The sequence below is a fragment of the Mus pahari genome, chromosome 22 (assembly GCF_900095145.1).
Source record: "Mus pahari chromosome 22, PAHARI_EIJ_v1.1, whole genome shotgun sequence".
NCBI lineage: Eukaryota > Metazoa > Chordata > Mammalia > Rodentia > Muridae > Mus > Mus pahari.
The window spans coordinates 6,231,801-6,258,485 of record NC_034611.1 but is presented as its reverse complement, the minus strand read 5'-3'; the positions used below and the strand labels follow the sequence as shown (position 1 = coordinate 6,258,485).

At 39.1% G+C, this 26,685-nt stretch overlaps 1 protein-coding gene across 1 annotated transcript in view; it reads left to right on the top strand.

The window, feature by feature from the left end:
• Prex2 (phosphatidylinositol-3,4,5-trisphosphate dependent Rac exchange factor 2) overlaps positions 1–22,975 on the top strand; it is a 300,320-nt gene extending 277,345 nt beyond the window's left edge. The window contains exons 38-40 of the mRNA XM_021221903.2: positions 4,264–4,366; positions 8,496–8,563; positions 17,184–22,975. Of these exons, the coding sequence (XP_021077562.1) occupies positions 4,264–4,366; positions 8,496–8,563; positions 17,184–17,229 (217 nt within the window). The 3' untranslated portion in view covers positions 17,230–22,975. The remainder of the gene's footprint in view (positions 1–4,263; positions 4,367–8,495; positions 8,564–17,183) is intronic.
• The last annotated feature ends 3,710 nt before the right edge of the window (positions 22,976–26,685 follow it).

Here is a 26,685-nt window from a genome sequence, read left to right as displayed (position 1 = left end):
CCCTCTCTAGCTTAGTTCCAGGAATAATCAGCAGTCATTAAAATGCTACCTAAGACGATACATTATGACTGAAGAAGATGTGGAGTGAAGAAATTAGAAGTTGGAACCTTTTACAGTTCTATTTACTTTGTGCAATTGAAAAAAGAAGCATGTGATAGTGTCTGTCTACTGCCAGGTCCCTTCTAAGAATGGCAAAAGAACCATTTCAAGCAAGCAATTTAGAAACTGAAGCTTTTCACCATGGAAAAAGATTGGCTCTAAGGCATCTAATGGTACTTGGTGCAAAACGGACACACAAAATAACCCAGAGTAGCGAAGTCACTCCTCTATGTTAGGTGCTGAGAAGATGCTCAGTTGGTAAAGTTCTTGCTGTGTGAATACAAAGACTAGCGTTCAACCCCCCAAACCCACAGAAAACTGTGGCTGTTGTGCTGTGCACTTGTAGACCCAGTGCTGTAAAGTGGAAACCAGTGGGTCTCTCAGGACTGCTATCCAGTCAGCACCCTTAAGGAACTTCAGGTCTCAGGGAGAAGGTCTATTACAAAACAAAACAAAACAAAACAAAACAAAACACAAAATACACAAAGTGAAAGGCTCTTAAGTATCAACACATTAAACCTTCATATGAATGCATACACACGCGTACACACACACACACACACAAAGACTCCTAAATTAAACTGTCCTTCAAAGTAAATTGGACCCATTAGAAATACTTTATCATTTTAAGTGTGGGTAAAATAGAAATGGGTTGGTTCTATTTTTAATATAGGATATCCGGAAATATATTAATCATAAGCACAGGTCTGTTGTCTTGTTTTTGTTTCTATGGTGAACTAGCAGTTCCTCTGGTATTTATTACTTCACCAAGTACACGTCCTCATAAGTATAAGGCAGGATCCAAACCTGGAACATCTTATTGTGAGGTCATCCTGGGGCTTTCTGCACTGCACTTCTCTACCATTTATGAAGGAGTCACAAACTACTCTGTGACATTGATAATTTGTTTTAAAATTGTACATTTATATTATATAATTTAAATGTTAAATGACTTCATGTCAACAATGGAAAAAATAAACCTACTTATCTTTGTTTGTTTTTCTTATAGCAACTAGAAGCAGCTACAAAATTGAAGGCCCATATTTTCCCACGATAGTATAAAAATAGGTAGTTTTAAATTTTGTCTGTGATTAAAAGTACAAATTTTTCTAGAAGAAAGATATTATAGTCAAGCAAGAAATTTCTTAGTGAGTAGGATTTACTTAGCTCCTGGCTTCCCAGATGGACTTTCTTATTCTTGCCTGAGATTTTTAAGCTTAGCTCCTCTGGTAGTCAAAGCTCCTGTAAAACCAAATGTTGTCCTGTAAATCCCAGCAGTGGGTTTATATGTCTTTATTCACTAGGGGAAATCTACATGCCTCTTTCAGGAGTGGGAGTCTTTTAGATAAAAGGACTCAAATGCTGGATTTTACCATCAGACATTCAAATGAAAGAGTTGAGAGACAATAAAGAGTTACGATGCAAATAATAGCCTACATTCCACAGAGCTGGAACACAGTTCTCAGGTTCCCTTGGGAAGCTGCAATTCTGGATTTTGTACATGGAAATACTAGCCCTGAGGTGCCTGGAAGCCTGAATTGGAAACAGACAGTATATCAAATGTTTGTATGATTGTTTCTTTCAAAAAACAAAACAAAACAAAAACCAAAGTTGATCTTTAAAATTTTTTAATCAATCCTGGGACTTCACTACAATACATAGAGCATTTTGTTGTTGTTGTTGTTCTGAACACAGGTGCCCCTTAGCCAGATGTGGTATCTCATGGCCATGATCCCAGCACTTGTATTGCTGTGAGTTCTGCATCATCTTGGGCTACATAGTGAGTAGCACTAACTCAGCCAGTATTAAATAAGGTGATGGCATGGGTTGGGTGGGGGTGGGTAGAGGCTGAGTTAGGGAGGGAGAGGCAGACAAAAGAGGTAACACTTGATGCCCCCTGTTCAGTGGCTACACTGACAGTCCAGTTGAACTACAATCTTTTCAAGTCTCTTGCAGGCAAGTTTGCTATGTTGCTATTTACAACTTGTGCAATGAAGAAATGATTAGGAAACTTGTTGACAAAAAACTCTCCTTGTGTCTGTGTTTCCAGTGAAGAGGGAACCGTGCCTTATCCGTAAAGGGCAGACATGTCTCAGGATTAGAAAAGGAAGGCAAGAGTTTTCTTTCTTTAGCTTCATTCAGCGGGTTTAATGAGCGTTATTGATTAAACTGTTAGAGTCAACAGATTTAAAACTGGAGTAGAGGACGGACACCTTGCTGAGGACCAAAAGGTTGTAGCTGTTGAGGAGGCAGGCAATTAAATGAAATTGATTTTCTTTTTACATGATCCACTAGATACAGTGGTTGGCCTTGGGTGGCCTACAGTTACATGTGAAACAATGTGCAGAACAATTTGAATGAAGTCAGATGCTAAATCCTTGTGAACATCATGCCCAACTAGACCTTAAGTATGTAACTTCGAACCATTAGCATGTGAAGAATTCAGAGGAATTCTCAGTAATGATTATGTGGAGGTCACTTCTCCAGTTGCTTATTGGGAAGTGGAAATGAAAATTTTTATTATAAATATGTTTATTCAATTTTCTATGAAAAAGATGTCTTATACATAGTTCACAATGACAAGCTAATTTTAATTTTAAATTCTTTGTCCTATATCCCCATTCATGTGGCCCTCTGGCCTATTTTTTTTTCACTGTGAATTCTTATCAAACTATAATAATAATAATAATAATAATAATAATAATAATAATAATAATCTTTTTATAGTCCAGTTGTTATCCCCCTCTGGGTCCTCCCTCTTACAGTTCCTCATCCTATTGTTCCCTCCTCCTCCCCACCCCCCATCCACTGCTACCACCCCCCTACTGGACCCCACTCCATCTCCAAGAGGTGGCCCCAACCCCATTCCACCAGACCTTCCCACTCCCTGGGGCCTCAAGGCTCTCTGGGGTTAAGTGCTTCTTTTCTCACTGAGGCCAGTCCTGTACTACATATGTGTCAGGGCCCCTCCTATCAGCTGGTGGACTCTGCCTGGATGGTGGCTCAGTGTCTGAGACATCCTGGGAGTCCGGTTAGCTGAGAATGCTGGTCTTACTATGGTGTTGCCCTCCTCCTCAGCTTCTTCCAGCCTTTCCCTAATTCAACCACAGGGGTTCCCAACTTCTGTCCATTGGTTGGGTATAAGTATTTGCATCTGACTCTTTAAGCTGCTTGCTGGGCCTCACTGAGGGCAGCCATGCTAGGCTCCTGTTTTTCAGCACATCATAGCATCAGTAATAGTGTCAGGCCTTGGAGCCTTCCCTTGAGCTGGATCCCAATTTGGGCTGGTCACTGGATCTCTTTTCCTTCAGTCTCTTCTCCATTTTTGTCCCTGCAGTTCTTTTACACAGGGACAATTCTGGGTCAGAGTTTTGACTGTAGGATGGCAACCTCATCCTTCCACTTGATGCCCTGTCTTTCTGCTGGAGGTGGGCTCTACAAGTTCCCTCTCCTTGCTAAGATCTTTCCCTTTGAGTCCTGAGCATCTCTCACCTCCCAGGTCTTTAGTACATCCTAGAGGGTCCCCCTACCTCCTACTTCCTGAAGTTGCTTGTTTCTATTCTTAATGCTGGCCCTCAGGACTTCTCTCCTGCCCCTCCCCCATACCTGATTGTGTTCTCCTTTTCTCCTCCCTGTCTCCTCTCCCACCCAGATCCCTCCCTCCCACTGCACCGCCCCCCCCCCCACACACACACATGATTGCTTTCTTCTCCCTCCCAAGCGTGATTGAAGCATCCTCACTTGTGCCCTTCAGCTTGTTAACCTTCTTGAGTTCTGTGGATTGTATCCTGGGTATTCTGTAGGTTTTTTTTGTTTTTTTTTTTTTTGGGGGGGGGTAATATCACTAATTAGTAAGTACATACCATACATGTCCTTTTTGATCTGAGTTACCTCACTCAGGATATTTTCTTGTTCCATTCTTTTGCCTGCAAAACCAATGCTGTCCTCATTCTTAATAGCTGAATAGTATTCCGTTGTGTAAATGAACCACATTTTCTGTATCCATTCTTCTGTGTTGTTTCCAGCTTCTAGCTATCACAAATAAGGCCCTGTGGCCTATAGAGAAATCATCATTGGGTAGTTTCTGAAATACATTGGTAGTTCAGATTTCTCTAGAAGTGGATCAGTGAATCTGACTGTGACTTCCATTACCTTGGCCCACAGGTGCACCCTGAGTGTGACACTGGAGCAAGCCATCACTTTAGCAAGAAGCCATGGGCTCCCTCCTCGGTACATTATGCAGGCCATGGATGTGATGAGAAAGCAGGTGAGTTGCTTTCCTGCCTGTCTTTGGGGACATCTAGTTTGGCTTTGGTCACTTATCAGGCGTGGCACCTGTCTAGGCACATGACATTGGTTAAGCCATGGCTGGGAAGCACACCAAGGAGAAAATAGTACAGACCCCTCGTCCTAGGGCCCTGAACTCGCAGGAAAAAGTTATCTGTGCTGTGTCCTAGAAAAAAAAAAAGCGGGGAGAGAATGGTCACACAAAACAAGAGTGGACTGGGGCTCCTAGGGGTAACAAAATAAAGGATATGTGGTACTTCTAGAAACTTTAAACAATTTAATAAGCCTGGGAAGAAGATTGGGGTGGGGGAGGCAAGGAAGAAGAGGATTTGAGGGTCTCCCAGTGTCTTCCATGGCATGATAAAATGCGTGCTTCATCCTGAGAAGAAAGTTCTCACCTAGGAATTCCCATTTGAGGCTGGATCTGAGCCTTTCAACCGACTTTCCACCAGCAGAGACTGAACTCACTTTGTATTCTCTTTTAAGCAGAATGAATTTCTTAAACTGTAACATAGTAGCAGTTGAAGAACAACGATAACTTGGTTATAAATTGTCTAAATTATTTTTAAAATACACCAGCTTCCATAGTTCTGATTAAAAATAGAATCAAGCTAGTACAAAAGATATTTAAGCAGTGATAAGACAAATGAAAGTCATCAATCCTTTTTGTAACCTGGTGGAACCAAGCTGATTTGTCTTGAGTTTTTTAATGACAGTGTCTTCATTAGATATGCTTTTGTAATTATGACCACTTTATTTATCGAAACTTTACACAAATAAATGAAAGCATTTTCAGCCCCCATGGATCTTGTCCCCAGGATTTCACTATGGAATGTCAAGCTAGCCAATGAACAAATAGACTGAAGAAGTCAATACTTGGATAGCTTCCACAATGCACATTGCAAGCCCGGTGAATGTTCTGCTTTAGGAATCAGGGTAGAAGTTTACTGTGAGGAACTTGGAAGGTTGCACAGGGATCAGTAAGATGTTTAGATCCACCTGAAGCATATGACATACTATTGTCTAGCCAGAAAGTGACAAAATACAGATGCAATCTGGCATATGGTATGGGAGGGACTCAGGGAAGTAAATGTACAGATTCAACTTCAATAAACAAATCCAGGTAAGCTTGTGGTTTCAAGAGATGGGATTTAGGTTAGAAACAAGTGCTAAGGGGTGAAGTCTTGCTTGCTTTCCTCTGTTACTCTTAGAGATAGTGCAGAAGAAGCTCAGAAATGTTCCTTCAAAATGACCAACTACAAGGAAAAGGAGCTAAAGTGAGCCTCCTCAGAACATTCCACCAAGGAGTTTATTCCATATGCATTCCTACCTGTGAATCTGAGTAATGGCAATCCTCTAATGTCTTCGATTATTAAAGCAGAAATGTAAATAGAGAGAAAGTGAAGTTGATATTATCTATTCTCCAAACTTCACTGCTATAAAGTTCATTGCAAGCATGGTATACATATGTAGTATTATACATATGTAATATTATACATATATAGTATTATACACATATCGTATTGATAGTTGGTGTGTAAAATAAATCAGAAAGACTGGAAAGCCAGGCATATTCCAAACTGAACATTTTTTCTTTATTACTCTTTCTTTTGTTCTTTCTCTCTCTCTTCCTCTCGCTCTCTTTCTTTCTTTTTTTTCTTTATTTCTTTTTTCTTTTTTCTTTCTAACTAGGTTGAGAATAGGTACCTTTTTTCCTTTGATGCTGGTTCCTCAGTTCCAAGCTGTGTATCCTACAGGGCAGAGAGAGGGGAAGACTCTCTTCCCTGTGAAAGATTGCAAAGATAGGGTTCCTCTTCTTGGGAATGAGACTGGCAGACTGATGCCCAGTAGATCAGCCTACAGGACTCCTGTGAGCATCTATCTTCCTTTTGGCCTTAAGCAGTGGCAGTCAGTGAAAAAGGTGGCTGGTGCCCAGGCCTCCAACAAGTTCTCACCCCTTTTCAAAGGGGAAAGATTTGGCTATTTAAACATGACCCTGGGAGACACAGTGGTTAAACATCTTTTATCTTTACTAGGTTTTGAAGTATTAGGATTATTTCATTATTGAATTTTGTTGTGGTTGTTTATTAGGGTTTTGAGACAAAGTCTTAATTCTGAATCTGTGGCTAGCTTCAAACTTGTCAACAATCTTACTGCCTCTACATCCCAAATGCTAGAATATAGTCATGTGTCACCACACCCAAATCACATTACTGAATTTGAATTATTATATATTAAGCAATTATACTTTATTTGCTGTGCATTAAGTTGTACAGTGATAATATGAGTAAATTAAAAACTTTCTTTTAATTTTGGCAGAATGAGCTTTTGATGGCATACACACACACACACACACACACACACTATATATATATATATATATATATATATATATATATATATATATATATAGGAAGTATATTATATGACCCTCTCAGCTTTTTATAATGACTATACTTGATTAAATCATACTTTGACATATCCAGCTGACTGGGTGGTGAAGAGAAACCTTAAAGGAGAGACTGATCTTTGCACCATAAACTTAAAATATTTTCCATGGTATAAATTATAAATTTTATTTGTTCTTTGGTAAAAAAAAACAGTAAGAACATTTCTTCTTTGCCTTTCCAATAAATGCCATTCTATCACAATAATAATATGTCACCACTGGGGGCTGAAGAGGTCAGTGGAAGCTTGAAGGGAGATTCTGTATTCACAGCCTCATAGTCCAAACTTCTTTGTAAGGTCTACAAAGAAGAGATGGTGGTGACATTACAGGAGTTGGCCATTGGAAAAGATACCAAGTAATGTCACAAGTGCTAAGATACAAGGACAGCATATATCTCCTAATATGACAGAGATGTCAGTGTTACTCCTTTGATTTTCTTGTTTTTTAAAAGAACCATTTCCTCCTTGTAATTATAAGAACACAAGAGACAAATCAAAATTGAGACACTCTACAAAAAAAAATGGCCAGTAACCATCTAAATTATGAAAGTCATCAAAGGCAGGTTCTGTGCAGCTGTCACAGGAACACGCAGCATGTTCTCAAAGTGCAACATGACATTCTGCACCAGAGCATCCTAGACCAGAAAAAGAGTATTCCTGGAGCAAGTGGTGGGACCTGAGGATGTTGTGCCATAATTAATAGCCATTTGCTTGTGCTGACTACTGGTTTTGATCAACCATAGTTCAGGAAACTCTCAAGAAGGGTGGTGAAGTGTGTAGAAATCTATTTTGGTCTTGCAAATATTTTCCAATGTCTTCAAAAGAAAAGTGCCAAATAATTGCCCTTCTGTAATGTAACCCCCTTTTTTTCTTGTCATATTTGCTTTCATTTCTTAGTTTTACTTTGAGAGAATCTATCCTTTGGGGCTTTTCTGCCTCTTCTCTCCACTTTATTTAGGGCAGTATTGAGTGCGTAGGTACCTGGAGCATTTCAGGGTTTTGATTTGTTGTAGCTACTCTCCTTTCTCCGACCTCAGCAGCAAGCAGTCGTATTTGGTTCAGTTGGGAACCCATTAGGAACTAAACAGTGGTTGTAAGTTCATTCCTGAAATTGACTGGTCACAGGGCCCCTTTTTTGATGAAAAAGGGTTGTCTTTATACCACCAACTTTGAGATAAATCTCTTATATTTCATAAATCTACATTGATGTGGTTTATCTAGAAACTGTGGTAGAACTATTTGGAAGATGTTTTCTTACAAAATGCTATTACATTTAAACTACTTGTCCATCTGAAGAGGTGCAGGGTGGACTCATGTTCCATGAAAGTGTTCGGGCCTAGCATGTGTCTATAACATAATCATGTGCTGTTTTTTAATGTTTTAAGCTATTAATTGCTTCTGAAAATAAGGCTGTAGGATGTGGGAATGAATGGGAAGTTGTTAAACTCTTGAATGAGCTAAGACTATAGGATAAATAGTATTTGGAACAGTATATTTTAACTCATAACAGAACCAATTTTAAAAAATATTTTCATACAGTGGGTTTTTTTTTTTGTATTTCTTATATGGTCCTTGATATTAAACACTGTTGAAATAATGCCTCTAAACTCAGATTTATTTGAATTAACCCTTAGTACATTATTGGTTTCCCTGACTTTTAGGGTGCAAGAGTTCAGAACACAGCTAAGAACTTGGGGGTTAGAGACCGGACTCCTCAGTCAGCTCCGAGGTAAGCGTACTGCATCTTCCCCTTATCTGAGGGCTTGGTGGCTTCTGGCAGAGTCATTCACGGCCAGGTTTCTGCTCTAGTTCATATCCAGTATCAAATTGACACTAATTGTAAGCTCAATCTCAAAAACCTCAATGGTAAAGTCTGATGAGGGGCCAATGAATGCTCTCAGAAAGAAAGAGACATTATATTATTTTGAAAGTGAGTTAAAGAAAACAGAGTTTACAAAATAGTCAACTCAAAAATGTAACTAATGTGTGCCAAATGCCCATCTATACTTTTCCACTGTTCCTCTGAGATTGTTATGTTCTTGTCTCTACTATTATGGAAAACTCCTATTTAACTATGAAACCCCAGCTTGCATATAATCCTCTTCTTTGAGTCTTGGTTGACTAGCTCTTGTCAAAACTCCTGGTATCCTGGGTGTCACATGATAATGCCCCTTTCTATTATGTTGCCATGTATTGAGGGTTCTAAACAAATGAGTCCTCAGGAGACAGAGAATATACATTCATTTTACCAGTGACTACACAGTAGACTTCAAATATTTAAATTTGTTTTAAGACCATGTGAATGAATGAATAAATGAGTGAATAGATGGATGGAAGGATGGATAGATGATTAAACATAGAGCTTTTGTTGGTTATATGAAATATTCACAGTTCACCAATTATAAGGACTCTAACCTACCTTTAAAGTGAACGAACATAGAAAACTGTTTTATATTTGATTTCTATGATTAGGGTAAGCTGTCACGTATCTTGAAGTGGGGCAGGGTTAAATAATTACTTAGGTATTTAATCATGATTTGCATTTTAACAAAAACTAGGCCTCTCAAATACTATCTCAGGTAAGATGTTCTTTGTTTCTGTTTATAACATGGTGAGCAGATAGAGGAAGGTGACTACAGCCATTTATGAAGTTATACCTCATGCTGTTAACCTACTTGGGAGGTTTGAGTCCTTTCAAAAGAGGGAACATGTTTCCCCAGTGGAAATGGATAGAACTATCATGTAGTGGCTGCATTTATTTCCAGTCCTGACTCCTAACTCTAGTCTTGTTAATGTCATTCTTAGCTAGTTCTTCTCGAGGCTTTCTATTGTTAAGGAATCATTTCACAAAAAAACATTCTCTCTAGCACCATGATCAGACATGGGGTATTTGTATAATAGACCCACTGAAGTGTTCAAATTCCAATAAGCAAACAAGGTAATAGCTTTGCAAGGTGTTTTCAGCTAGAACTGTTCAACACTACTGAATGAAGAGCAGGGCTGGGATAAAACTTTAGCATCTGATCAATAAACCAATACTCCAGCTGAATATAAGACAACAAAACGTTGATGAACTCAAGCTTTTTCTATTGGATTATCTTTAAAACACTTGAGATGAAAGATAATAAAATGAACCAGCTATAAAATTGATATGTTGTACAAGAGAATAACGAGAGAAATAAAAATCATTTCAAATTTTTATTTACTATTTCACTCATTCTGTAGATATTTACTGAGTAAATACCATGTGTTTTACTGTAGATCCAGGAAGAATAGAGAAGCTCAGTATAGAAGTGACTGTGGCCCTGAAGGAGCAATGTGCAACTGGGTACATATCTCAGTGGTAAAGCTCTAGCACCTTTGCCCAGAAAGCACAAGGGCCAGGATGTAAATCCCAGAAACAAGAGACAAGAAAGATGTGAGGGAAAGGAAGGAAGAGGGAGGGAGGGAGGGAGGGATGGAGGGAGAGAGGGAGGGAGGGAAGGAGGGAGAGAGGGAGGGAGAAAGGGAGGAAGGAGGAAGTAAAGGAGGAAGAAAGAGGGAGGGAAAAGAGGAGAGGAAAAGAAAGGAGATGGAAGATGAGGGGGGAGCAGCAGTTTGTGGAGATAGAGGGAATATAGAGGCTCATGGGGCATAGGGTCCCTCCTGACAGGAACGAGCACTTCCCTCAAGCTGGAAGACACATTTGGGACTCAGAACTAAACTACTCATTGGCATAGCTGGCAAAATATTTCTGGAAGGTTCATTGTTAGAGCTTCAGGGAGCTGTGTCTACCTGCAAGTTTATTTGGTTCAAACCTCTCAACCTAACTCTATCATAGTGTTCCTAGCATGCTCTTAGTTTACTCATTGTTATTGGTGTTGACTCATCCAACATCCACTGATAAATATTGGCTTTCTGTTGTATATCTGGGAGGGGCAAACCTTTTGGTAAAAGCAGGAGGAAAAAAATCCCCCAGTCTTTGTGACAAATGGGTGAGTGTGGTTAAGGATGCTAAAGAGTGGGTCTGGGGATGGAGGCAGAAGTGGCCATGGTCATCACATAGGAAGAATGGGCAGAATGATTCACGGAATCACCAAGTCCTGAAGTTTCATAATTTTACATTGGTTGATTGTCAGTGGTTGCTAAGGAAAGTCTACTCCTGGTGGGTGGGTTTCTGGACCATCTCTGTTACTCTACATTAGCAGTTCATCTGATATATGTTAGGAATGGCCTTTGGCAATAAGATGCAAGACAGATTTAAAACAAAACAAAACAAAACAAAACAAAACAAAACAAAACAAAAACCCTATGTTTTTAAGGAGTTTTTCAGACCAGCAGAATAAAAAGGCAGACAAAGTGTGTGTGTGTGTGTGTGTGTGTGTGTGTGTGTGTGTGTGTGTGTGTNTTATATGTGAGTGTGTGTGTGTGTGTGTGTGTGTGTGTGTGTGTGTATAACGAATGATGAAAAAAGACGATGAATTTGATAAAAAGGCAGACAAAGTGTGTGTGTGTGTGTGTGTGTGTGTGTGTGTGTGTGTGTGTGTGTAAGGCACCACGGAAATGATGCATAGTTGGAGGCAATCCTACGTAGCTTAGCCTTTTCTTACAGAATTAATGATGTCAGATTACCATGTGAGGCACATTGGCCTTATCTTTGTTATATCATTTGAGACAATTGTGCTATGAGAGTTTCACTCCCTTTGCATAATTTAGAGATAGCAAACATCAGTGGTTGAAACAGAAAGAAAGGAAAAAAGTTCTGAGTTCGAGCTCTGGTTCTCCACATGACCTTTTGTAGTAATTCGTGGTTGCTTGTATTCATGCATGCATGTATGCTTGTGCATGTGCATGCGTGAGTGTGTGTGTGTGTGTGTGTGTGTGTGTGTGTGTGTGTGTGTGTGTGTGAGTTTTCCTGTCAAGACTAGCTTTGTCACCACAGGATAAATTGAGTCAGGCAGCAAGGTGTGGCATTGGTAGTTGGGGGTCAGTACTGATAGCTGACAGGGCTCAGCACTAAGAGCGACTAACGGGAGTCTGTCCTGATAGCAACCAACAGCTAGAGAAATTACTCAGCAGACTTTTCTCTGACAGAACAAAGTTTTATTCATTGGGGTGGGTACTCCCCATAGCCAGAGAGAAACTCTGAATTATTCTATCTCTTTAGGGGCTGACAGAAAAGAGAAAATTCACACACACACACACACACACACACACACACACACACACAAAGTGAATGAAGCAAAAGCAGGCTCCAATAACTTCATACATACAAATATATTCATATATATTTACTTACAGACAGACAGACAGGTAGATATCTACATATTCACATATAGAATGGATGGAACATAGTTCCAACAAACAGGCACCAAGTATTTCACACATACACATATATACATATATACACATAAACACACATACACACAGTTGTTGGATGGAGCAAGCTCCAACACACATTTTATTTTTTCTTCCAGAGCTTATACATCCCAGCAAAATCTTTCAAGCAGTGCAGAATTACAATCTGACTGCATCCTATTTTTCTTCTGGTGCATGAATATGATAAAATAATATGTTACCAAATATCTTTACTAAGAAAAACATCAGGTAATACAGATAAAGAAAACAAATTATCCTCCAAGAACCCATGTATATTTGTAACTGAGAAACTTGATATAGATGAACAAAATGTAAACAAGCAAGGTAATTCTCTCAGCTAGTTTCTCTTACTGGCAGTTAGTGACATGTTGTTACAAAGAGAGGATTAATTGTTTTAGTTATCTTAAGAAGCAATTTTATGGGCTGGAGAGATGGCTCAGTGGTTAAGAGCACTGACTGCTCTTCCGAAGGTCCTGAGTTCAAATCCCAGCAACCACATGGTGGCTCACAGCCATCCGTAATGAGATCTGATGCCCTCTTTTGGTGTGTCTGAAGACAGCTACAGTGTACTTACATATAACAATAAATAAATCTTTTAAAAAAAAAAAGCAATTTTATAAAATTTTTAAAAGAATCACAATTCTAAACTTTTATATAAGTAACAATCAATCATATCTACCTTAAATCCTCAGAATGCACATCTACTCATCAGCATTTTTCAAAAAAGCATATCAGGAAGCTGAGGACAAAAAATGGGCATAAGAAATCAGTCATTAACAGTCCAGCCTCAGGGAGAGTCATGTCAGCCAGTGCTGCCATTGTTCTTGTTCCTTGACCTTAAAAAATCCCTAACTTAACTAATAATGTAACTTTCTGAACTTCAAATTATTCCCTAAGGCGTTCTACATCAGAACTATCACCAAAAAGACCTTAACCTAGCTTCACTAACAATTTCATTTTCTAAGTGCTTTCTAATGTTGGGAGTCATTGCTGAAAATCTACATCTCTAAATTCTTTCCTAGGGTGGTGGTTGGATCATAAATCTGCTCCAGCAGCAATGCCTGAAAGCAGTATTATTGTGAGTGCCAGAGGCACTTTCCAGTGAAGGGCTGCAAGCCCTATTAGAGTTTTCATACAATTCTTAGATTAAAAGGGATGTGAGGGTAACATGTCGAACAGAATTCCATAGCAGCATGAAGTCCTTAGGACATGTAGTCCTCCAGGCCATGTCTGTCCAAAACACACCCATCATGGCCATGCTAACCATGAGGTCACATACCATGAGCTCTAAAGCTGTTTGTCATTCCTCCTACATGGCCCTTGGCATTTTCCTATATGAAATAAAAATTTCTCATCTGTCAGATGGGAGAATTGCCTTAAGAAACAGTGTATTTTAACCATGGGGAAAGCATTTGTTCTGTAGCCTTGATTAGCAAATGTACGAGTGTAAAGTGTGGTATAGACAGTGATGTTTGAAAACTCTGCTAGATGCAGAAATATCAACCCAACAAGGAAGAAGAGAAAGAGGAGCCAGGACAGCATACGCTTATGCAGGGCCTTTAGTGCACATATATGGGATAATAGCTCCCCATGCTAGGCTAGAAATCCACCCCACCCCAAACACACCAATAATTTAGTTTCCAAAAGCAGAAGCCATTGTGCATGGTGAGTCCAACTCTTTACCTATTTCACTTCCAAAATTCGTTAGCTGGTGCTAAACTCCCAGAACTGTCAAGTTTCCATTAGAGGTGTGCCTGAACTCAGATAACCCCAAGTCACTTCCAAGAAGCCTCAAGAAACAGAAGCTTCCGAGATCTGCAGTAGCCAGAGCTATTATTGCATTTGGTGACCACAGGGAGTAGCCTTGGCTCCAATTTGCAAGGCAGACATTTCAAAGATTCATCTCTCTGCTAGCATTGGTCACATTGGGCACAAACATGCAGAATAAGTTAATAGAATGTGAGAGGTAGGCATTCTCCACCCACCCACTGTTTCTGTCCTATGTGCTCTTGGGCCTCTGTGCCTTGTCACTCAGCTGCCACAGAAATAGGATAGAAATTGAGAGAGAAAAGAACCTTCTGATTGTTCTGTTTCCCCAGTCCCAGGAGGCAGTTTGAAGCAGCATTTTGTACTTTAGCTGCAGAAGAATCGTCAAACTACATCAGCTCAATTTAATATGTTCTCTTCTTCAGGAAGGACCAAACAAGCCTTTCAGTATTCTTCTCCTCTGAGGAGATAACCTATGGGGCATAAGCCACCGTTCAGGCATGAAGTACATCTTTTCGAACCTCCAAAAACAGTAACTTTTGACTTCCAGACAAATAAAATTCATTTTATTAACCAGATTTACAATTTGGCATTAAATCATCCTCTTTTCTCTCCACTGGTTTAGAATTAGTAAAGTATTTTGTGTCTCAGACAGAGGAAATTTATAATTTGTTAAAGTGACTAGCAATGCTTTTAAGTTCTATTCACCTTACTGTGCAAACTGTAAATCTCCGTGGCTACCTGTATTAGAATCTCTTTCACAATGGTGGGTGTTCAGAGAATGAGTGTAGATTAGTGGTGGAGCACATGCTTTGTGGGTCAAAATGGAACCCACATCCGGCTTGCCACAGGTCTAGGGCCACTCATGGAGGCTGAGAAGGGAAGTTTGACTATGCGCACCCCTAGGCCGCTGCTGGGTGGACATCGGACGTTGGGCTGTGAAAAGCCACAGCGCCCACTCCAGGGATGGGGGAGGTGCAGTCAGAGGTTCCCAGAGAACCTGCCCAGTTGATTGGGGTCCCTGGACCTGCATGGAGGCCGAGGACGACAGGTTCTCAGGCTCTTGGGCATCCCAGACACTGCTGTATGCTGGGGATAGCCTGGGCCAAAGGGAAAGGAGCAGGAGAAGGGTGCTCTGGCTGGCTCCCATGGGGAGGAGAGTCCTTAGCTTGGTCAGGCAGTTTGTCTTGGTTTGGTGCCATGGCTGGGACACAGAGAGGCCTCCTGAGAGGTTAGATGCAGGACTCATTAGGGGAAGACCTGCTCCATTGTTCCAGCACAGCAGCAGATCCAGATGAGAAGACACAGTCCATGGTTTTAATGTGTTTATTGTAGAAAAGCAGAGAGAGGGGAGAGTAGGGAAGTGGAGGCTGGCCATGGCCATGTGGAGAGAGAGGGAAGGGAAGGCAGAGAGAGGGGAAGCAAGAGGGCAAGAGAGTAAGAGCAAGAGCAAGATGAGGGGGCAAACAGCCCCTTTTACAGTGGGTCAGGCCTACCTGTGGCCAGGTAACTGTGGGGGTGGAGTCCAGACAGAATACCAGGAACTTGGGGCATTGCCTATGTGACTGATGACCACATACCTTTCTGCGGGGGGTAGGGGGGTGGGGGTGGAGGAGTACTTCGGGGGACTGTGGGTGGCTGTAGCTGTGACAGAAGTCAGGGGCCATGGGAGCATGGCCGAACACCTGCAGTCCCATACAAGTGGAAGTCACTACCTACTGGGTCACCGGGGTTCAAGGCCTGTGTTCGACTGGGACCAGGCTGTCTGTGCACAGCACACACACACACACACACACACACACACACACAAATGCACATATGCTCACACACATACTCACACTCACATTCTGTATTTGAGATACTAGCTTAATGTACACAGAAGGATAAGTATAGACTTAGTTTTTCTTAAGGAAAACAAATAGAGTCCAAAACCTACACACTAAAGCTCAGCCTCTCATCTCTAGATCAGTAGCTCTCAGCCTGTGGGTCCCAACATTTTTGGGGTATCATATATCGGGTATCCTGCATCAGATATTTACACTGTAATTCATAATAGTAGCCAAATTACAGTTATAAAGAAACAATGAGATAATTTTATAGTCAGGGTTCATGTCAACATGTGGACCTGTATTAAAGGGTCGCAGTTAGGAGGGTTGAGAACCACTGCTTTAGATCTAGTGTAAGTAATCCACAGGGCTTTGAGGTCACTACCATCTGGCAGCATTTTGCTTCCTTTTGATTTGGTTCTGGTGTTAGCTTTTAGCTACTCAGGCCAACTTGTGTAAAGCTAGTGAGTTCTCCTGAGCTGTGTGTTGATTCACAAATTGCTAGGCCTAGGTTGTGAAGGAACGTGCCCCAGCTTTTCCACAAGTAACATGAATTCTTTCGACCTGATGATCCTACTGACAGGTGAGTGATGACTGGCTCTAGCCAGTCATAAGTCCTTAGAAAAGGCCAGGCAAAAAACTGCATCTTGAGATACAGGCTTTATGAAGCTGTGCATCAGCCAGTTTGTGGTCAACCCCTTAGTACCACAGGGACATAGGTCATGTGCAAAACTTGTAAGAAAATCTGTAGCTACTCACGAGATAGAGACGCCATCACTACACGATAGCTATGTTAGACAAGGTGTTAATTATCATAATGACACTGCCTCTGACTATTCAGGGGAGAGATATTACTACCTGTGAAGGAAACAGATTAGAGCAAAGTGACAGAGTCTAAACCAGCAGGTTCTCAACTGTGGGTCACAACCACTTTGAGATCAATTGACCCTTTCAAAGACCCATATATCAGATTTTCTGCATATTAGATATTCACATTATGACTCATAACAGTGACAAAAATCACAGTTAGGAGGTAGCAATGAAATAATTTTATGATTGGGGATCACCAAAATATAAGGAACTGTATTAACCGGTAGCAGCATTAGGACAGCCGAGAACCACTGTTAGATGAGCAGCCTTCTAAACATGCACAAAGAAAGAGAAGTATTTTCCAAATCACAGGACCAAAACTAGATTAAGCTGATTCAGATGCTATTTTCTCCAGTACAGTCAATGTAGTGATGGCTGATGGAGCCAAGAAACTAATGTTGGTGTATTTGATCTACCAATAGAAATATTCAGGTAAGAGTGGCGAAAAACCAAAACAAACAAACAAACAAACAAACAAAAAAGAGTGCTATTATAAGTGATTGTCATGCTGTCCTGTGTCCTTTCTAGGCTGTACAAGCTGTGTGAGCCACCACCTCCAGTAGGAGAAGAATAAGCATCCCACAAGCCATGGGACAGATGTTTCCAAATGCTGGCCAAGTCAATATTCTTCACCGAAGACAAAGACATGCATTTTAAAGGTTTAAAGTCTTCCCTTGGTGTAAATAACTGATGTTTGGTTTGGATATTTATGCTGGAACTAGAAGTTCCTTCAGACAGTTCAGCCTTACACTCTATATATTAAGAATACAGATTCATATTAGGGCAAAATTATTTGTAGGAAAATATACAGAGATAAAAGATTAACGATGTTGGTTCCTTTCTCATTCATTCATTAATTATATTGTATTTGTTTTTAGCTTCCCCAATGGACATATATAATACTTGATAGTTTTTCTTGAAGAGGTCTGTCCTAAAAATGATGGTCACACTCTGGAAACAATCATACAGAGATGTTAAGGACAGTGTAAGTGAGGAATTACAGGTGCCCCATACTGGCACCACCAAGAAAGGCACATGTGAGATGTAGGGAAGTACATGCCTCCCTTTCTTCTTGGGCTTCCTGGCAACAAAGAAAGCTAAGAGGTTCTGGCAAGACTCTTTTTGCTTTTGTCCTGTGTAGTCTCTGGCCTTGTAAACACTCCAGTAGCAGGTGCTTTTCTTGATCTCTACAGTGAGCCATGAGTGCTGCGTGATGGACCATTGACGACTGTGGGTAGGGAATGGCTAGGTTGGAGAAATGAGAGGAGTGAATGAGGATGGAAAATGACAAACGTATTTGACAACTCACCCCTTACCAGAGAAAGATAAATTCTTAGTTGTATGAAGTCTTCCTATGAGATGTCAGACCATTAAAATAACACACCTTTATGAGAATGTTTCTATCAAGTTATATGTGTAACATATGAAAATAGATTTATTTGTTGTACTTCAAAAGGCCATTAGAGAAGAACTTTGATAATTTATGGAACCAAGGTATAGACTGTATTCATTCTAAAGTATATGCAATATTTATCACTTCTGTGTTAGTTAATATACTAACATTGTCTTTAGCACATGAATATATTAATATTGGTTTTAAATGTCTATCTTTACAACTAATTAAAACAGCATTACTGTGATTATGATAAAGTTGTGCTTTGCTTAATGATAGGAATAAATTGTGCCTTTAGGTGATATTATCATTGTATAAATGTCATGGGGTGTACCTACACAAGCTGAGATGACTGTGGCCTCAGACAGTATGACCTATGGAACCATTTCTTATAGGATGTCCGTCACTGGCCCAAAGACCACTAACAGGACAGAACTGTGTGTGGATATGGGCTAAGCACATGAAATCCTTACTTTAACTACAGTTTTGGCAAACCATTATTCAGTTTTACTTTATAAATCTCATAATGAATTTCAGACTATCATTAAAAGCTGTCATTAATGCCAGTGATATATTAAATTTAAAAGTGTGCTTCAAAGGTATGGGATACATAAAGCCTACAAGTTAAGAGTGAAAATTATTCAGCACAGAGTACTTAAGTTTTTTTTAGTAAGTCTATATGTGACTGATTATAGAGAAACCAACATCAGTTTCTAAAGAAAAGCTTTAGCACTTTGAATTTATATGTGACATACATCCATAACTTTTAGGATTAATATTTTTGCTGTCATCAGCATATAAGTGTGAGGCTCTGGTCGTTCAGGCTGCCTTCTCTGAACGTCTTGCGAGTAAGGAGAGCTGATTGCCTGACTAGGCAGACCCTTCACACTGCTTTACTGTTCTGTGCTCACGAGCCTCAGTAAGTCTCCACAGAGGAACAGAAGGCTACGAAGCATGCTTATATCTCCTAGGCATATTATCTGCTTTTTCAGTATTTATAAATTAGTGTATTTTAAGGATCCAGTCTATATAACAGAATGTGGCTAATGTTATCATTTGAGTTAAACATATTGCGTACACAGCACTTACAAACTAAAAAGTTTGCTAGTGTTTTATAGTAACATCTATCACTGTCATATTTTTTCATAATAAAATCATAGCTGACATGGTTTAGTGTATTCTAAATGGCACCTTTGATTACCTAGTCCACATTTTGATATTCCTCCTTCACATAGCCTTGTAGCAGGGATGAAAGCTGACCTTGTCTTATTACCTGCACTTCACAGTTCAGCTAAAGCAAAGACTAACCCAGTGACTTGCACAAGTTCACTTGATGAACATGAGGGAGTCAGAAGTTAATGTAGAAAACCTGTATTCTTAATGATTGTACTGCTTTTATCTGTTGCATGAGAACCATTATAATATTAACAATTATTTTCTGACTAAAGTTGGAGTTTTATGACATGTATTGTCATTAAATTTATAGAGAACATGTTGCAAAGTCAAGTGGGAGTATGCAGAATGCCTTTTAAAGTACAAGAACTATATTCTTGGCATTTCCCATTCATAATTGAAGAGGCTCCACATGTATTGGAAGCCAGGAGTAGGACATTATATAAAATTTGACTATAATTTAAAAAGTGTTAACACTTAAAAACATTTGATAGATGAGTAATCATTTTCAATACCGTAATATATACATTCTTTTGACGTTGGAATTTTAGCAGACCTTGGGAGTTTAGAACACCCTTGCTTTAACGTTGCACTATCCTCTGCAACTAGGGATTATTGGTAAGCCAAGGAAAACACTGCTTACTGTTCTTACAACTTCCATCTGTGGACATAGGCTCCTGTCTACCCATTGAGAGATTTCAGATCTTATCATGGGAACTGAATCATATTTACTGTCTTACAGATTTTCTCATTGATTTCAAACATTACAAAATTGAATTTTGTAAAAATATGAACATTTAAGGGCTGAACATATGAGAGAAAGACAGACAGAGGATGATAATTTCTGGTCCAGGTTTGCTTGGCAGGATATGTAATGTTGGGCTCCTAGTGTATGCTCTCTCCTGGAAACCAGAATCCTCATCTGCAGGACCATGCTACTTTCCTTCCCTTTAACAGAAGTTTCCGTGTATTCATTTGGCTCCTCTTCTTGCTACAAGATGTTCCATTGAACAGGCAGGTAGAGCTGGGAATGTGGCACAGGGGTTGAGTGCTTGCCTAGCACATGTGAAGCCATGTTAAACCATGCTGGCTCTCCTTTAAGCCAATGGTGGCTCACACCTATAATCCCAGTACTTGGAGATTCAGTAGGATTGCCAGGAGTTCAAGGGAAGCATGAGATACATATGAATGCAAGGCCAGTCTAAACTACAGTATGAGACATGGCCTACGAAGGAAACAAAGAAACTACAGTGTCTTACATGGGGTTGATGCTATTTCTGGCTCTATTGAATAGCTCAATTCAGAATGAAATGAAATTGATCCTATGTGAACTTTAACGGTGAGGAAAATCAACGTGAAAGAAATTCAAGAGGAGGTATTAGCTAACTTAAGCAAACAATATCCTGCAGTATGCACATAGATTTTATAGGCAAGGTTATTTAAAGCAAATAAATTTCTATCTCAAGCTATCAAGTATTATTACACAGTCCAAGCATCTGTAGTCCTATACAATATGAGTCATCGCATCTAAGCAGGTGTTTTCTCAGGCATTTGGGTTTTTATAGAATCATAGTATTAAAATTTTAAAGTAATAACATTGCTTTTTAAGTTATTTGCCCTTTTAAAAATTTTTGAAAGTAATTCTGGAAATCTACCCTATTGGTATTCCAATCAAACTACTAAAGCTTTGTATCTGACTGAACTGCTTCTAAATTTTAGGAACTTTCATTTTTAAAGTCTGTTTTTATGTGAGTGTTCCTGTGAAACTGAGGTCTGATGACTCTTCCTAAAGCAATTACAACTTCATTAGCATATGTAAGGTTCGATTAAGTAAGAAACACTGTACTTTTGCATGTTTAAAGTCTTATAGGAGAGCCTCAGGAAAATCTTTATTCTGAAGAACTAGTGGGGTAAATATGAGGCATCATTATAAGAATGGCCTCAGCATAGTAGTTTTACAAAATGGCCACCATTTTACTAGGTGCTGAAATTCCATGTTGGTCATAGTGGTTAATATGTGGTTCCAGAATCATTTGATACTTTAATGATTTGCCATTATCACTGTTCTTAACATTCCTGTTGCTGAGCATCACCTGGCATGTCTATTAAAGTACAGGTAGTCCGTGTGACTCTCAGTGGTGACCTAGTGAGAAGTCTGCCTCACTCAGAACAGTTTATTCTCTTACTGGGTTAGGTTCTGAAGTCTGCTAAGTCTGCTAATGATATACAGATGAGAGCGATAGAGTGTGTGTGTGTGTGTGTGTGTGTGTGTGTGCGCGTGTGTGTGTGTGTGTGCGTGTGTGTGTGTGTGTGTGTGTGTGTGTGTGTTCTCATATAACATAAACCACTTTTTAGTTTTATAAACATTAATAGTGAACATTAGATTTTGGTTTCTTCGTTGTATGAAAATATGAGACATGTATTTTATGGATGGACTATATGATGTCTGCTGTAGACAAAGGTGCTGCCTATGCCATAGGTGGACTTGTGGGCTGTCCTTGGATGTTCGTCTGCTATTTATGTGATCCAGCTTGGTTTCTGTTTTGTTTTGTTTGTCACCACTGTGACAAATCATCTGAGATAATTAAGTTACAAAGATAAAAGGTTTATTTTGGCTCAAAGTGTTGGAGGTTCTAGTCCACAATCAACTGAAGCCTGTGGTTGGGCCTGTAGCTACTCATGACAGAGGAAGATAGCAGGACACATCTATTTTGCCCATTTGCCACATCACAAATATTAGTAAGAGACTTTGGCCCTACAGTCTTTCAAAGACAGCCTTCAACAGACACAGGAACCACCCATTGGCCTCCATCTTCCAGATGTTTTACCACCTCCCGATAGCACTATACTGGAGATCAAGCCCTTAATATAGGGACTTTTGGGAGGCATGCCAGGGTCCAAACTAAATCACTATGTAGTCAATCTCAAATCTGCTTTTCTGGTTTACCATTAAGAATTAGCTCACAATGGATATAATTGCTGAATTTTTAAATGGTAGTTACTAGAAATACTGGTAATTACAGAGATAACAAAGATTGGGTAATTAATTTTAGGCGCAGATATTGATAACTATTATCCATTCATATAATCATTCAACAAATGTTTTGAAATTCACTTAATAAGGCCCAACCAGAATTGAGTGTATTGGGTAGATTTAATTAAAAAAGATTGTCACAGAGTCTCTGTATCTCTATATACAAAGGTCACTTGTATCTTTTACTTAAAAATTATGTTATTCTCAAGGTAAATATATTCTAATACTGTGTGTTTATTGTATACTATATAGTCAAGAATACTAAGTTGAAGAAATATTTAGAAAGTATATATTTGAACTTAAATATCTAATGCCTGAAGCAAATCTGCTAGTTTCAGAAGAGTATATATTTTTGTAACTGCAAGAAATGAGTAGACCATAGCTTTTGCTTAAAATATTTTTATAAGTATTCATTTACATAGTGCTCATTTTAATAGTAAAATATTTAACTGATTCTGTAAAAGAACCTGTTTTGACTATGTCTATATTTGATATTATGTAATATCTAAAATTCATGATAAATTTCATCTGAATGTATTATTAGCCTTTTTTTCCTTTGTAAAGTAGCCGTGTAACATAGTTTCAATCATTCCATATTTTGTGTATGGTTAAATTTGTTAAAGTTCATTATGTACTTTATGTCATTTGTTTTTCCCCACATAAAAGATTGTAATAGTAATGTTATCTGATAAATGTCAATAATAATAAAGTGAATTATAGTATGAGCTTAAGTTTGACTAATTCCTATTAAATTCTTACATGTTTGGAAAGCAAAAAAAAATTAAGCTAAAATTTTCACCCTTTAAAAAATTCACAAGCTCAGGAGGAGAAACAAGGTCTATGAATGACACAGATTGACTGTGGTAACTGCTGGGGAAGGAACAAAAGGAGAAGTTCAACATGGCTCACAGTGTAGGAAAACTCTGTTAGAAATTAGGCTTTGAGGGCTCTCTCTATAATCTATCAAGCCTGTCTCTCAAGGTTTCCATTCTTTTAATATGTATGAATTGTGGCCATCCTAGTTGCTAAGGGTGTAACAATGCAATAATTCTCAAAATCACTCAAGGAGATGTATTTAGTACACAAGCCAAGGAGCTATTTATTAACAAAAGACATCCACAGTAATGCAAAGCTAACAGTAAGACAATAAGAAGCATGTACTGTTCATGTTCACAGAATTTACATTCAGTCAACATCAGTGTGTAGGCTGCCTACAGGTCAAGTACCCACTTTTCACTAAGCTAGACATTAGTAGCTAGACACACATAAATCACTATTGACCTTGTAGAGTTTTCCACCTTGGGAGGAAAAACATTGTTATCAAAATATTTGAAGAGAGAAGGTGAGGTTATAAAAAGGAGTTGAGCTTGTAGGATGAATGAAAGTAGCAACAGAGGTGGCCACCTACCAGTGACAGGCTGCCTGCTCTGTGATGGAGAGACATGACAGGCAGGTTTGTGGGATCAAAAGTGGTTGAGACTGGACAGGATAAATGTTTGTGGATATGATTTGAAAAAGGTATAGATAGATATTGAATTTGGTTCTGGACATGTGGGTCTGATTGCCATATTAAAAGTTCTAAATAATGCCATGGCATTATGAGTTGAGATAGTTGATGACTGATGTGACATTATGAATTTCAAGTGGTGAATTTGATTTAGCCAGCTCAGAAATTTCAATGTCAAATTTATTGGAGAGAAAAAAATTAATAACTGGATTTTTATTGCATGAACATTGCTAGTATACACCAAGATAGCCCGTTTAATATAGTTTTAAGAGAGAGAAAACAGAAGCAGCAAGCACAAGCTATTTGTTTTGAAACAAGATTAAAACATGTATGTTCCAGACGAGAGGTATTAACATGATCTTCCCCCTCCTCTTCCTTTCTCCTTTCTCCCTTCCTTCACAAACACACACACATACATACACACAAACATACATACACACACACACACAAACACACAAACACACACACACACACACACACACTCCCCACCACCATGAGTATGTTTTGGTAATAAGTTTAAGAAGCAGAATTGTTGTGAGCTTTTGAGCATGTATGTATCTGAGTGCTTGAACATGATCAGATTATAATGTGCTCAAGGTCAGCCTGGGCTCCCATAGTGGGCTCAAGGTCAGCCTAGGAGATACTCCCTCAGAAACACAAAATAAGAAAACAAGAATTATAAAGTAAAACATGTTTTTTAAAAGAAAAGAGAGGGCTGGTGAGATGGCTCAGTGGGTAAGAGCACCCGACTGCTCTTCCAAAGGTCCTGAGTTCAAATCCCAGCAACCACATGGTGGCTCATAACCACCTGTAACAAGATCTGATGCCCTCTTCTGGAGTGTCTGAAGACAGCTACAGTGTAATTACATATAATAAATAAATAAAGCTTTAAAAAATTTTAAAAAAAAAGAGAAAAAAAGGGAGAAAAAGAACAAGTCAATTAGAATTCCTTACAAAACTCCCTATTTCCCTTAAGACTCTAGAGGACCAACAGCAACTTTGGCTGGTTAAAAAAAATTTTTTTTGCTGTGTTACCTGTAATATGGAAGAATTGTTCATTGTTCCTTGGAATACAAATACTCATCAAAACATAATATGGGGAAGTAGTCTAGAAACTTTATACATTGAAAGAGAAAGGAGTGGGCAGAGGTGCATTGCACATGATCCCCACCCAAATCCATTGTCTAGCTCTAGACTTGCTCTTCAGTCCTGAAGAGACTTACAGGCCTGAGTAGCATCCGACTCCTCTGTGGAACTCTTTGGGAGCCCAAAGACTAACCATTCTGGAACCCTGCTCTACAATCCCATCTCAGTCCGGTCTTCCCAGGACATAGCCTGCAGAGGTGAGTTGTGCATGGTGCCCTGAACGCCATTGTCCAGCTCTGCACTCACTCTTTTGTCCCAAGAATCCTTTTGGGGCCCTAAGAGTGTCCTGCTTTCTCCATGGAGAACTGCAGAGAACCCAAGAACTCTAAGCTTGGAACATCACCCCAGTAATCCTTTGCCAGTGGGACCCACCTGGGGCATAGCCAGAAGAGTTGGGTACCTGACCTCCATTTTCTGGTCCACAGCTCTCTCCATCTTCCTGAGAAGTCCTGCTGGCTTAAAGATCCTCCAGCCAACACCAGGGGAAACCAGATGCCTAAAGGACAGCACAAGAACACAACCACCAAGACTCAGTGCAATGTGACACTACCAGAGCCCAGCTATTCTGCTACAGCAAACCCTGCATATCTTAATGAAAATGAAACAAAAGAATATAATCTTACATCCAATCTTTAAAAAAGATTTTAGAGGTCTTTCAAGAAGAAATTAATAAATCCCTTAAAGAAATACAGAAAAGTACATCCAAGCAGGTATTGGAGACAAGTAAAAATAAAGAAAATACAATGAAAAATGAAAGAAAATACAATGAAAAATATAAGAGAATACAATCAAACAATTCACAGATATGAATAAAATTGTCCAAGACCTGAAAAGAGAATTAGAAATAATAAAGAAAACAGAAATTGAAGCAATCCTGAGATGGAAACCCTAGGAAAGAGAAGATAAACTACAGATGTAAACTTCACCAACAGAATACAGAACATGGAAGAGAGAATCTCGGGTGTAGAAGATAAGACAGAAGAACTCAAACAAAGTGCAAAATCTAAAAGGATTCTGACCCCCACCCAAAATGTACAGGAAATGTGGAACACTCTGAAAAGACCAAACATAAGAATAATAGGAATAGAAAAAGGAGAAGATTCCAAGTTTAAAGGGCCAGAAAACATCTTCAGCACAATCATAGAAAAATATTTCTCTAACCTAAAGAGAATATGCCTATGTATGTACAAGAAGCTTACACGACACCAAACAGATTGGACCAGAAAAGGAAATCCTCCCACTACATAATAATCAAAACACTAAATATATAGAACTAAGAACAAATTTTAAAAATTGTGACAGGAAAATGCCAAGTAACATATAAAGGCAGACCTATGAGAATTACACCCAATTTCTCAACTGAGACTCTAAAAGCTAGAAGGGTCTGGGCAAATATGTTGCAGACCATAAAAGACCACAGATGTTAGCCCAGATTTCTATACCCAACAAAAATTTTCAATAACGATAGGTGGAAAAACCAAGATATTCCATGACAAAAGCAAAATTAAACAATACTTTTCCACTAGCCCATCTCTACATAGGATATTAGAAGGAAAGTTCCAACCCAATGAGGGTAACCACAGCCAAGAAAACACAAGAAATCATTTAACATCACTGAAACCAATAGAAGAGAACCCCCACACACACATATACACTACCAACACCAACATTAAAGTAACAATCATTGATCATTAATATATCTCAACATCAATAAACTCAATTACCCAATAAAAAGACACAGGCTAACAAAATAGATGTATAATCAGAATCCATCACT